Here is a 14,139-nt window from a genome sequence, read left to right on the forward strand (position 1 = left end):
CAAGTCACCAAATTGTATTGTTTTTCTTACTTTATGACTGTATTGATTAATGTTTAACCTATTTTTGTTTATTTGCACATTTTTTGCACAATTTTGCAATATTTGAAGCACTGGTGTTTTTGGTTACAATACCCAGTAGGGGTACTATTTTAATGCTGGATTGTAATAAGACTAAATAATTGTATTTTATTTGCATTTTTTTTGTGCGTCTTGATGAGAAGTTAATTGCAGCACTGGCACTTTGAGTACAAAATCAGTAGATCAATTATTATTATTCACATTATTCAGAGGTAAGACACATGTATTTTATTATTTGCAATTATTTATATAGTTTCATTTTTCTTTTCGTTTTTGAACCATAGCGCCTCTTCATATTTGTAAACATTTGTATTTTGGACGTGGGGACACATTGTTACGTTGTGAGCAGCTGCTTCCTGTTTCCTATAATAAGTGGCAGCGCATAGGATTCTATATCTACAATATATCTACACTATATCTCACCACTACACCTAGTGATGGGAGCCATTGCATCCGTGCACATCGCTGGATCAGATTGGGCTCAGGTAAGAAAAAGGGTGGAGGGCTGCAGGGATCCTGCAGCACAGAAGGGTTGCATTGTATGCATGAAGGTGAAAAGCCTTAAGGCTTTGGAACCACTTTAAAATAAACTGACCCAAAACCATTATACTTTCCTTTCAGAGATGAAAACATTAAACTTACAGTGCACAGAATTGTACCTTTTTATCCAGTTGTTAAATGCCATTGTATAATAGACAGATATCGAATTGCTTTTTTTCTTTTGCTTTAGTGATCCTACTATATTCTTTGGTGTAGGTACATAGTGGATTACAAATATCTCCAACAAATTTATGGTTTTGTGTCAGTGAATGGCTAGTCAGGATGAGCTATACTGCAGTATACCTGTCACCATCTTTATTGAACATAATCCCTATGTGTGATATAAAACTGAAATCCAAGCAAACAGCTAAATACACAAATAAAATACTATGAGGGAACTATTTTACCTGCTTAAGAAATTGCATTTTGCCAATTCAGTCCTCAGTTTTGCACGGCCCTGAGAAGCAGCAAATAAAGATGGATGGCACCAATTACTCTGGTACAGTTAATAATACAGTGGTGTCCTCTTTCTACCCCATCCCAAATCAGACAGTGAATGAGCAGCATGTAATTCCTCTGCACACTCTGCTCTCTCCTCCTTTCATCATGTTTCTTGTCAACATATTTGCTGGCACCATACATGATTGCCTTCTTGTCCTATTCCTCTCTTTCCGAATCTGAGTGCTATGATACAGGGGTTTAAAAGAAACTCATATCACATTATTTTCTTTTCCTTTTTTTTTATTTATAAATGTATACATAGCTCAACTATTGTGTCCTTTACATCTGCCTGGATTTCAGTTTTAACTTTTCTTGCAATAAAAAATCACTGGCATAAACTGCTAAACAAGGTTAGTTTATTAGAAATAAAGAAAGCAGTACAAAGCTGCAAATGTAATTTTACCTTGCATTTTTGCTGCATATTTCAAGATTTTGAATAGGTTCTTTAACATGGCCTTTGAGGCTAGGTGAAGATTTTGTATGATAAGCCAGCCATTCTGATTCATTGTATCATTTATTGCTGTTTCCAACTCTTCTTCATTGTCATTCTTAATGCTCACTAAAAGCAATGGTATGTTCTGCTCCTAAAAAAATCAAATTATATTTATCTACAGAGGTAAAAATAGTGGCGCATGTACTGTAATACACATAGGTATATAAATTACGTGGTACTTTATTTCTACAGTATTTCAAAAAGAACAGGTAGTCTGTTGCTGGCTTAAAACAACTCATTCTAATGAAACCCTAAATTAAATCCTCTCTACAAAAGTAAACATGAAATACTTACCTCTCCTGCTGTCTGAAAATTCTGCAGAATGTGACATTTCCAAGAGTGCTGATGTCCTAGTCCTTTGCTATAGACTGTGGTTCCTCCTATTGACCCCTACATCACTACAGGACACAGTAGTGATGTAGAGGTTTGCAGATAGAAACCAATAAGTGCATTGGGAGTAGCAGGACATTAAAGCTGAACTATACTCATATCCGGTGTCCAATAACTTAGTGCTGGCCAATAACATCTTTGTCAGGTCGTCTTCCGGGTACCAATCTGTGACCACTTTGATTGGCTGAGCTGAGATGACATCCCTACTGCGCACGCAAGAGAGTTCCTTCATTTTGGCAGGTTTAGGCACAAATTGTATATTAACCTTCTCGTGCGGGGAAACTTTGTTATAAGGTTTAATTAGTGACATAGTCACGTAAAACAATCATGTGGCAGAAAATTCACATGTGTGTGTGTTAAAGGACCATTAAGCGATGACATAAGCTATGCTATGGTTGGATGACAAAAGGGTCAATTCACAAAAGCTACACACATTCAGAATTTTCATTACTAAAGATTATTTTTGGGTCTTTATTACTACGACAATATTTTTCTCAATTAGTTAAAGATTTGATTGCTTGAATCAATTGAATTTACCCCATTGACTTTGTTTTATTCATTCATGCTGTATTTTGTATGTTAAGGTCAATTCACAAACATTATAAAACAGAGAATCATTCTTCTGACTAGTTCAACAATGTCATGGGTCTTTTCTCTTCTAGCGCGGAGGCAGCAGTGGGTAGTCCTTACTGCTGCACTGAAAATGTGATTGCCATTTAAGTAACAGCAGTACAGTGTGGCCAGACTGTAGTAAAAAATCTTTAGGGGATGTGTCCATGACAGGCACAGCCTCAGAGGAAGTGGGTTGAATAACACTGGCTGTCACTTAACCTGGCAGACTGGTGACATCTAATGGCAGAAAGGAGGAGCATGGAACTAAAAAAAACAATAAGTACTGCAACAAAAACTGCTTTTACCTTTACTTTTAATGGGCTACAATTTATTTCTGGAACTCTGATTTAGTGGTCATTTCATTTAAGATAAATAATTTGCATTTTTGCATTACACTGTATATTTTCTCTATATTATATGGCAATCCTTTGTAGACAGTTGTTGCATGCTTTGGTTAGTGTAATCAATTTCAGTAATGTCAGGAGTCTTCAAAGCAGACAGACATCATCATGTATATTTTTTTTTTTTTGTGTGGGACATCATTTCAGCAAGGGATGAAAGCAGCAAGATTAATGCTATTTAATCTACATGATATTGTTATCTCAATCAAGATCACATTGTGTGAAGTAAAAGATACTAGCACAGAAAGCAATGCAAAAAATAAATGCTATAAGACACTGAAGATTAACAGGAAGTTTTCCTTCACACTGTTTCTCAGCAAGTTGCTATCTGAAGCACACATCTTTGTGATCTATTGCTTGCTACAATTCCCACAAAGAAAATTCATCATCTCTGAACATTACAATGAATAATGAAGAAACAATAATCTAATAAACATAGTACGATCTGTCATCATTATTCCAAGAAATGAAAATCTTTGGTGTATGCAAATAGCCTGATGTTAGAATGTTTAGAATTAGTTAGACTTAGATATTTCCCAAAATGGCAAGTCACTTACCATTTTAATCACCTAAAGTTTATACACTGAATAAACATGTACTGAAAATCATCAAAGCATACCTGATTAGCAATTGTGCTGGAATTTAAGCATTTCAGAAGATAAAAGAAGTTCAGTTTTGGACTGATGTATAAACATTAATCAACAGCTGATCTAATATATTTAATGTAACAAAAGTTATAATTAGCCGCCTGCTTAAATGCACAACCCGAACTTTCAGTGCATAGGGCTGCATAAGCTACAGACATACAAATGAAGAGTCTTGGGGCACGTCATTTTCATTTGAGCACCCATATCTGCCAGAGTCCCATTCCCAATAAGTCTTGCCATCTTGCAGGTTGTTTAGTGGATTCAAAAACATGTACCACCACTTCAAACATTAAGTGGAATTGTATGAACTGGTATTCTTAAGTACCACCTCATGACTCAATATATCATTATGGATTTATGGTTCAGAGGGCTAGAATTATCAAAACTGGAGAAAAGAAATGTATTTGTGTTAGGGTAAATGCTTTAGGGTTTGTGTTAGGGTAAAACCTTTAAAATAAACTTTAGACAAATGTGTAAAAGTGATTAACCTGATGTAAATAATCTTTTCAGCATATCCTAAAGAGACACTGTCATCAGGCCCCATATACCCTAACAACAGTGTATCATTAAAATAAATATATTATGCTTAACATTACAACCTCCAGTGAATGGAATGTTCATTCTCTTTCAACGTTGCAGGTGCCTACTGGGTTCTTCAGCATCTAACACTCCTGGCTGTGATAAATGCTTGCATCTCGCTGCTGCCTGCTGTGGCTCATCCCCACAGCCCCAGGCACTACAACACTAGTGTGCCCCTTCATACTTGTAAAGTTTGACTAGTAATATAGCAGTTGGTGGGTGTAACATTAGCAGCTGGGAGACTCAGGCATCAGAAGTGTTAGATGCTGAAAATCCTAGTAGTGCCTTTATCCCTGCAGTGGAGTAAAGATTGCATTAATTCCATTCAACTGAGGTGGTAAGGTAAGTATAACAGATGTGTTTTGAAGAGGCAAAATCATGATAATAAATACAGCCTAAAAATGCTTGAATTTTTTTCTGTTTATAACTGTATATGTACAGCATATGTACATGGAGACAGGCAATTTGCTCCTAACAATACATATGTGCTAAAGAATAGTCGTGCTTTGCTGTTAATTTTGCTGTATTTAATAGATTACCACAAATCTGGATCATTAAGCTTGTTAGGATGTGAAAATATATTGCAATATTTACTCAAACTATGGATTTGCCTTAAGCAAACAACATAAGAAATAATTAAACACATGTGTAATAAAAACCTGAGAACCTTACACCTGTCCTCCAGAATAAAAACATTCAAGCAATGTGATATGAATCCACTGCTATATATATATATATATCTATATATATACAGTATATATACAACCAAGGAAACACAACTTTTGCGTCCAGCAGCACAAAGATACAGTTCCAATAATACTTACCAATAGTAGAAATTAGGTCCATCATGAAAAACATAATTTTTATTTCAAGTATTCAAACAACCATATCTTTGTGACACATTATCCAAAAACACTGCACTGAATGTTACACCTTCAACAGATTCCACCAAGTTAAAAAAAAAAAAAAAAAAGCTTAAATCTAACCTGGTGCTATGGAAGCAGTTTTCCTTTCATAAATCTCATTGCATTAACCAACAAGGAATAAAAAAAAAAACAATTACCTTTGCTGTACTGGTGATGGCTTGTTTAGCTTTATGGCTCAAGATTGTTCCACTGTATGAAAGTTTACTGGTAGTAGGAGAAGGTTCAATAACTAAAATACCAAATGTATTTTGATCCAACACTGAAATAAAACATAATTAGGTTAGTGCACATGTAGATACATAGGCAGCTTCAGACACTTACCAAACGGGTACTATTGCAATAAAGAGGCACCCTTTTAGGGAAATTATTTAAAAAAAAAAAACTACATATGCAACTTATGCTCTGTGAGACTTAGAAGTGATTTGTTAGTAGGATGAACATGGCAATAATAAGAGGCATGGGTGATTTCTCTGCCACACAGTGTACAAGATGTCATCCTTTTTAAGGAAGATGTTATCTGCCATCCACTGTTATTGTTCGTGGCAAGATGCAAAAAGACACTACTTTTAGGAATCAAAAGCCTGTCAAAGACTGCCCGCGTGTATCAAAAGAATGTCAAAGCTTGCATATAAACTGTATGGATAAAATTCCTTTAATTGGGGTGGGGGAATTTGGGGTGTTACTTGCTACTTGTTAAGCATGCCTCAGACCTGCAAGTGTCTCTATCAAGCCCTTGATGTCTCCACAGTTAGCATGCCTCTCTTTGCTTGTCAGCTTCCTCACTGAGGAACCTGACAGCCTTAGAGATTCACATTGATGGTTGTCCATGTGGAGAGCTACAAGAATTGGAAGGAGAGAGCCTAAAGAGCTGATTGGTACAGCAGGTAGGCTCTGTTCTGGTGGGACAGCGTTACCTAGGACATGTCCTGATGTTTTCCCACCACTCTGCAACCTGGCCAAGTTCTTCCTATGTTAGCACGTGCATGCTGAAAATCCCAGGGGCTGTGCATCTGTTCTTCACTCAAGGTCAGGATCTGCAGAAATCCCACTGTAGCAGTCTAAGGCTCTATCCTTTCAGTAACAGTGCTTTTCAGAGGGCATATGGCAACCAATGAGGAGGTGTTAAACTGCCTCCTCACAACCTGATTTAACCCTACAATCCCACACCACTGTGCTGCAGTCCCATGCATTGCACACAGTTGTGTTTCAGCCCTATTGAACTCAATGGGAAGTTGAGGCCTGAGTCCTCCAGCATGTCAGTTGCTGCCAGCCAAATGGGCACTGCTGTGCTTAAGGGTTTCCATCGTCCATCAGTGACTCCTCATGAGATTGGACCTGTATAGTTATCACAACCCTCTTGACATTTACCACAGAGACTCAAGTATTCACATTGAGGTTGCTTTATGAAAGGCAAATAAGCAGTTCACTTTGCAAGAGAATTTTTACTTTGAAAGGAAATTTTAGTGAATGAGGTAAAGCTCTGCTGACTTCCATTATTCAATCACATGCAAGCAAAAATATGTTTGTTTTTTTTAATTTCCTTGCACTTGATTGAGCACTCTTTGCAAGTTGAATTTCCACCACATTTACTAAGATAAATAAAAATTGGCTTGCAAAGAAAAAAATTCCCTTGTAAAGTGAACAGCCTATTTGCCTTTACTAAATTTTATTGAGAGCAGAAATAAGGAATTAATCATCGAAGGGAAAACAAATCTAAATAAATAAGCTACTAGGGGGTTCGTAAACATGGATTTTATTCTGTTGAGAACAACATTGACTCCTACCATATCATCACGTATATCTAAATTTAAAAGCAAAAGCGCTTTTTCAGTAAAGAATTCGTAATTTGTACATTTTTTTTTTCTTATAACCAATCAGGTTTATCTAGTACTGTTTTGACTTTAGCAAAGGGAATTGAATTATTCTTAATGAGTTTATTTTTCATTTAAGAAGAGATGGGAATTATTGCCCTTAGCTGCACTAACCAAGTGAGAATACAGGGCTGTTTGACCTTTGACATATAGATAATCTAGCTGCAGAGTCAGTTCTACAAATTACACACCCCTGCTTGTTATAAATAGTAGATTAATGCAATACATGGAAAACGTGGCTTTGTGTGGTGAGGCTTTAAGAGCAATGAGACAGTGTGAACATGTATGTTCTGATGAAGTAAATCCTTCTGGCTCTGCCCTCTGTACTATGCAATAGGGATGATCGAACGGTTCGGGTCCACCATCGGTTCGGCCCGAACATTGGGTGTTCGAGGTTCGGCCGAATTTAGAACTTTTTGCCCAAAAAGTTCGGAATTCGGCAACCAGAACCGCCCAAAATGCAATGCTTCAGGAAATGGGCTTTAAAAGCCCGTGATTGGACCAGAACCATTAGCAAAAGCCAATTGAGGGGGCAGGAGAATGCTAGGAATGTGATTGGAGTGACTAGGGGGTCCCTAGACCAATCATTAGTGAATACGCCCCCCAGTATATAAGATCGCCCCCACCATATTCCCAGCATTGTTATACTGGACATGGAAGAGAGTGGAAGCAGTTCTGTTAATTTTACTTTAAAAGTGTCATTTAGCTATTTTTAGTGTGAGGAAAGGGATATCTAGTGTAGTTAGAGTGCTCCTTTACACTTAAGTTAGCTTCAAAAATTTAGTTTCTGTAGGGAAAGTGTTAAGTGTCAGGGGACCGTAGTGTAGTGTAGGGTTAACTGACAGTGACTGCTATGGCAGGGTGACAAAACCCTTCCATAGCAGGGTGACCGCTATAGAGAAATGATCATTTCTCTGCTTCGGGACAGGTATGTGGCTTCTCACCAGCAAGCATTTTTTAATGCTGCAGGGGCTGCCACTGCCAGTGCTTTTTTGAGGACATGTTTGATGTCAGACATGACATCTGAATATGTGTATAGGGGGTATATATAGACATATATGTCTGAATATATACCCCTAGACATATATAGGTGTGATAGTAGCAGAAATAAATGCTTGCGCTAATGAAATCATTTACAGTAATATATTTCTGCTACTATCACACCTATATATGTCTAGGGGTATATATTCAGACATATATGCCTATATATACCCCCTATACACATGTTCAGATGTTTTGCCTGCCTCAAAAGAACCCCAAAAAATGCCAAAAAAACGCTAGTGTCAAAAAAAAAAAAATGCCCAGGTGTGTTTTTGCTGGCATTTTTTGGGGGGTTTTGGAGGCAGGCAAAACATCAGAACTTGTGCACAGTACCACTATACACAAGTTCAGATGTTTTGCCTGCCTCAAAAGAACCCCAAAAAATGCCAAAAAAAACGCTAGCGTCAAAAAAAAAAATGCCCAGGTGTGTTTTTGCTGGCATTTTTTGGGGGGTTTTGGAGGCAGGCAAAACATCAGAACTTGTGCACAGTACCACTATGCACAAGTTCAGATGTTTTTCCTGACTGCAAAGAACCCAAAAAAATGCCTGCTATTAAACCGGCAAGGTGTTACAGCAGAGAAGCCATATTCCTGTGCTTAAAGTTTTCTAATACAAACGATCTTTTTTTTTATGGTTCTGGACATGCTACAGAGCTGAAACTTCACAGGTACACCTTTTAGACCCCCCAGACACAAAATCACACAAAAAAAGTTCTTAAAAATTGTCATTTTTGATAAAAAAGCCAATTATTGAAAAATTAAAAAAAAAAAAAAAAAAAAAGAGATTTTTTGATTTTTACTTTGGATTTAGTATCTGGGGGGTCTAAAAAGTGTACATGTGAAGTTTCAGCTCTGTAGCATGTCCAGAACCCCCCAAAAATTAGCATTTTCTTATAATTTTTATTAGAACAGGAATACGGCTTCTCTACGGCGCTTTTTCTTGCATTTATCGGGCATTTTTGGAGGCAGGCATGACTTTTTTGGATTTAGTGTCTGGGGGGTCTAAAAAGTGTACCTGTGAAGTTTCAGCTCTGTAGCATGTCCAGAACCAGAAAAAAAGATAATTTTTCAGTAGAGCAGGGATGGTGGGACCCCTCTTTTACACTTATATGATCTTTTTTTGGGGGATTTTGGAGGCAGGCAAAACATCAGAACTTGTGCACAGTACCACTATACACAAGTTCAGATGTTTTTCCTGACTGCAAAGAACCCAAAAAAATGCCTGCTATTAAACCGGCAAGGTGTTACAGCAGAGAAGCCATATTCCTGTGCTTAAAGTTTTCTAATACAAACGATCTTTTTTTTTATGGTTCTGGACATGCTACAGAGCTGAAACTTCACATGTACACTTTTTAGACCCCCCCCCAGATACTAAATCCAAAGTAAAAATCAAAAAATCTCTTTTTTTTTTTTTTTTTTTTTTTTTTTTTTAATTTTTCAATAATTGGCTTTTTTATCAAAAATGACAATTTTTAAGAACTTTTTTTGTGTGATTTTGTGTCTGGGGGGTCTAAAAGGTGTACCTGTGAAGTTTCAGCTCTGTAGCATGTCCAGAACCAGAAAAAAAGATCATATAGGTGTTAAAGTTAAAGGAGGCTCCCGAACCACATCCCTGTTCTACTGAAAAATTATCTTTTTTTTTTTCATGGTTCTGGACATGCTACAGAGCTGAAACTTCACATGCACACCTTTTAGACCCCCCAGATACTAAATCCAAAGTAAAAATCAAAAAAATCTCTCTTTTTTTTTTTTTAATATTTCAATAATTGGCTTTTTTATCAAAAAAAAATTTTTAAGAACTTTTTTTTGTGTGATTAATAGTTAATGGGGCATGACCCAGAACCCTAGGCACTTTTTAGGGGCATTTATTGGGTTTTAGGGCTTAAAAATGGTGTTTTTTGATTACAGAAGTTCGGGTCCCATTGATTTCAATGGGGTTCTGAAATCCGGGCCGAACTTTCGTGAAGTTCGGGTGTTCTGGTCGAACCGAACTTTTCAAAAGTTCGATCATCCCTACTATGCAATGGAGTAAACCCATTTTTATTCCTTTTGCCCCATCTATCTATAACCTCACTAGATCATTCTGAAACTAAATATATTACAAGCAACAATGATCATGAGTAGAGTTGAGCAAACACCTGGATGTCCGGGTTCGGCGGGTTTGAACGAACTTGAAAAAAAAGTCCAGGTTGGTGAACCGGACTTAACCCGAACTTTGTCCCGATCCCGAACCCCATTGAAGTCAATGGAGACCCGAACTTTTGAGCACTAAAATGCCTCTAAAACAAACATGGAAAGGGCTAGAGGGCTGCAAATGGCAGCAAACTCATCCTAAGAGCATGGCAAGTGCTCTGCAAACAAATGTGGATAGGGAAATAATATAAAATAACAGAAAAAACAGAAAAATAAAAAATAATCATCTTGAATGATGTAGGAGGAGGACGAGGCCCATATGGAGTAGGAGGTTGAGGTGGCGGAGGATATGGTGGTGTAGGTGGAAGCGGCGGTGGCGGTGGAGGAGGAGGACGAGGCCCATATGAAGTAGGAGGTTGAGGTGGCGGTGGATGTGGCGCTGTAGGTGGAAGCGGCGGTGGAGGAGGATGAGGTAGCCAACACTGGTTTTTGTTTTTAATTTAATTTTTTTTTAGGGTACACCCCAAAAAGAGTGAGAAAGATCAAAAATAAAACAATGGCTGGGTAAGGCCGGTATACATGTCTTTTCTGCACAAGGTACGGAGGAGTCCTGTGGGATCCATGCCTGGTTCATTTTAATGAACATGAGCTTGTCCACATTGGCTATGGACAGGCGGCTGCGCTTGTCTGTGATAACTCCCCCAGCCGTGCTTAATACACGTTCAGATAATACACTGGCTGCAGGGCAGGCCAGGACCTCCAAGGCGTAAAGGGTAAGCTCAGGCTATGTGCCCAATTTGGAGAGCCAGAAGTTGAAGGGGGCAGACCCGTCATTCAGTACGTCTAGGCTCCACCATGTTAGTGCTGGGTCGTGGTGCTGCTGGTGGAGCTCCTGTTGCAAGGAGAGGATGTGGTCAATCTGTGCCAGCTACATGCACAAGTGAAACACCTTTCTCAGCTGTGAGTAGGTGACAGAACCTTACAGCAGTATTTGGCAGGGCCTAATTCGCCTCTACAAATGTTGAGGCCAGAACAAGTACAGGAGATAGTAGATTGGGTCGCTGACAGTGCCTCCAGTTCCTTCACATCGTCTCCCACCCAGTCTTCTGCTGAAAGGTCAGAGTTGGCACCTGCAGCCGATGTCCATCAATCTTTCACCTCACCCCCTTGCAAATCAGCCAAGAAGTTTTAACCCCAAAGTCATGCAGCAGTCTCTTCTTCTTTTTGATGACTCTGTTAGCATGGTTTCCCAGGGCCATCCACCTAGCCCTGCCCCAGAAGTGGAAGAGATAGAGTGCACCGATGCCCAACCACTTATGTCTCAAGATGAGTACATGGGAGGTCCATCGCAGCACGTCTAGGATGATGACGAAACACAGGTGCCAACTGCAGCAGAATTCCGAATTGTGGAGACCGAAAAGGGTTGCAGGGGTGAAGACTGCGTGGAAGATGATGTGGAGGACGATGAGGTCCTCGACCCCACATGGAATGAACGTCATGCAGGTGACCTGAGTAGTTTGGAGGAAGAGGCGGTGGTTGCACAGAGCCACCAGCACAGCAGAAGAGGGAGCAGGGTGCAAAAGCGGAGCGGCCGTGCCCTAGACACTACGCCTGCTACTGCCCAACGCAGCAAGGGACAAAGCACACCAAAGACAATTCAAAGGAGTTCCCTAGCGTGGCAGTTATTCAGACAATGTGATGATGACAGGACATGAGTGGTTTGCACGCTGTGCAATCAGAGCCCGAAGTGAGGCATAAACCTTCTCAACCTGAGCACAACCTGCATGACCAGGCATCTAAGTGCAAAGCAGGAGCTGCAGTGGAGTAGACACCTCAAAAACCAAGAAAGGTCTCTGGCTTCTCCTGCTTCCTTTTCTGCTGCAGTCTTGGCCTCTTCATCACCTCTGTAGTGAGACCGGCACCTGCCACCCCACAAACAAAGGATCTGCAGGCAACACCACCACCTGGGTCACCAACAACCATCTCCACAATGTCTCGTGGAAGCGTTCAGCTTTCTATCTCCCAAACACTGGAGCGGAAGAGGAAGTACCCCCCCTACCCACCCACGATCCCTGGCCCTGAATGCCAGCATTTCAAAATTCCTGGCCTTTGAATTGCTGTCATTCCGTCTGGTGGAGACGCAGAGTTTTAAAAAGCCTTATAGCGGTGGCTGTCCCACAGTACGTCTTGCCCAGCTGCCACTACTTTTCCAGGCAAGGGCTGGTGGCTGGGCCAGAGGCAGATAGCAGTTTGGTGCATGTCCTTCCACCACCGAGGATTGCAGTGCGCTTCAGTTTGCCTCCTGTTCCTAACTCCTCCTACTCTGCTTCCTCATCCTCTACCGCCTCCTCATCCGGTCAGCGTAACACCTTCACCACCAACTTCAGCACAGCCAGGGGTAAACGACAGCAGGCAGTTTTAAAATTTGCCTGTTTGGGGGAAAAACCACACACTGCGCAGGAGTTGTGGAGGGGCATTGAACAGCAGACCGATGAGTGGTTGGTGCCAGTGAGCCTCAAGCCCGGCCTGGTGGTGTGCGATAATGGGCAAAATCTCGTAGCAGCCTGGGCCTAGCTGGTTTGACACACATCCCTTGCCTGGCACAGGTGCTGAATTTGGTGGTGCAGAGGTTCCTTAGAAATTACCCCGATATGTCAGAGCTGCTGCAGAAAGTGCGGGCCGTCTGTGCGCACTTTCGGCGTTCTCACTCTGCTGCTGCTCGCCTGTCAGCGCTGCAGCGTAACTTCGGCCTTCCTGCTCACCGCCTCATAATTGACGTGCCCACAAGGTGGAACTCCACCTTGCACATGCTGGCCAGACTGTGCGAGCAGCAGCAGGCCATAGTGGAGTTTCAGCTGCAGCACGCACGCACTCTGCACGCACGAGTCGCTCTGCTGAACAGCACCACTTCACCACCAGTAACTGGGCCTCCATGCGAGACCTGTGTGCCTTGTTGCGCTGTAACATATGCAGACTAGGCCGCAATGTAATATTTTTTCCCTAAATGGGTGTTTATTGAATAGGGGAATAGAACAACAGTATCCAAAGGGTGTATCTCACAGTACAATATGCAGATTAGGCCGCAATGTAATATTTTTTCCCTAAATGTGTGTTTACTGAATAGCGGAATAGAACAACAGTATAGAAAGGGTGTATCTCACAGTAAAATATGCAGACTAGGCCGCAAATTTTTTTTTTTCCCCAAATGGGTTTTTATTGCAATGCGCAACACAACAGTATGCAATGGGTGTATCTCACTGTACCATATGCAGACAGGGCCGCAATTTATTTTTTCTCACCTAAATGGGTTTTTATTGCAAAGCGGAATACAACAGTATGCAATGGGTGTATCTCACTGTAACATATGCAGCCTAGGCCGCAATTAACTTTTTTTCCCCCTAAATGGGTTTTTATTGCAGTGCGCAACACAACAGTATGCAATGGGTGCATCTCACTGCAACATATGCAGTCAGGGCCGCAATTAACCTTTTTTTCCGGTAAAATGGGTTTTTATTGCAATGCGCAACACAACAGTATGCAATGGGTGTATCTCACTGTACCATATGCAGACAGGGCCGCAATTAACTTTTTTTCCCCTAAATGGGTTTGTATTGCAAAGCAGAATACAACAGTATGCAATGGGTGTATCTCACTGTACCATATGCAGACAGGGCCGCAATTAACTTTTTTTCCCCCCTAAATGGGTTTTTATTGCAATGCGCAACACAACAGTATGCAATGGGTGTATCTCACTGTAACATATGCAGACAGGGCCGCAATTAACTTTTTTTTCCCCTAAATTGGTTTGTATTGCAAAGCGGAATACAACAGTATGCAATGGGTGTATCTCACTGTACCATATGCAGACAGGGCCGCAATTAACTTTTTTTTCCCCGAAATGGGTTTTTATTGCAATGCGTAACACAA

The 14,139-nt window shown here is 40.4% G+C and overlaps 1 protein-coding gene across 1 annotated transcript in view; it reads right to left on the minus strand.

The window, feature by feature from the left end:
* LOC309548132 (uncharacterized protein) overlaps positions 1–14,139 on the minus strand; it is a 707,228-nt gene that overhangs the window by 144,319 nt on the left and 548,770 nt on the right. Inside the window, exons 85-86 of the mRNA XM_082248097.1 lie at positions 5,305–5,426; positions 1,523–1,703 (exon numbers count right to left, since the gene is read on the minus strand). Coding sequence (XP_082104223.1) covers positions 1,523–1,703; positions 5,305–5,426 — 303 coding nt within the window. The remainder of the gene's footprint in view (positions 1–1,522; positions 1,704–5,304; positions 5,427–14,139) is intronic.

Source organism: Pelophylax lessonae (assembly GCF_965119305.1).
Source record: "Pelophylax lessonae genome assembly, chromosome: 2".
NCBI classification, from domain to species: Eukaryota; Metazoa; Chordata; class Amphibia; order Anura; family Ranidae; genus Pelophylax; species Pelophylax lessonae.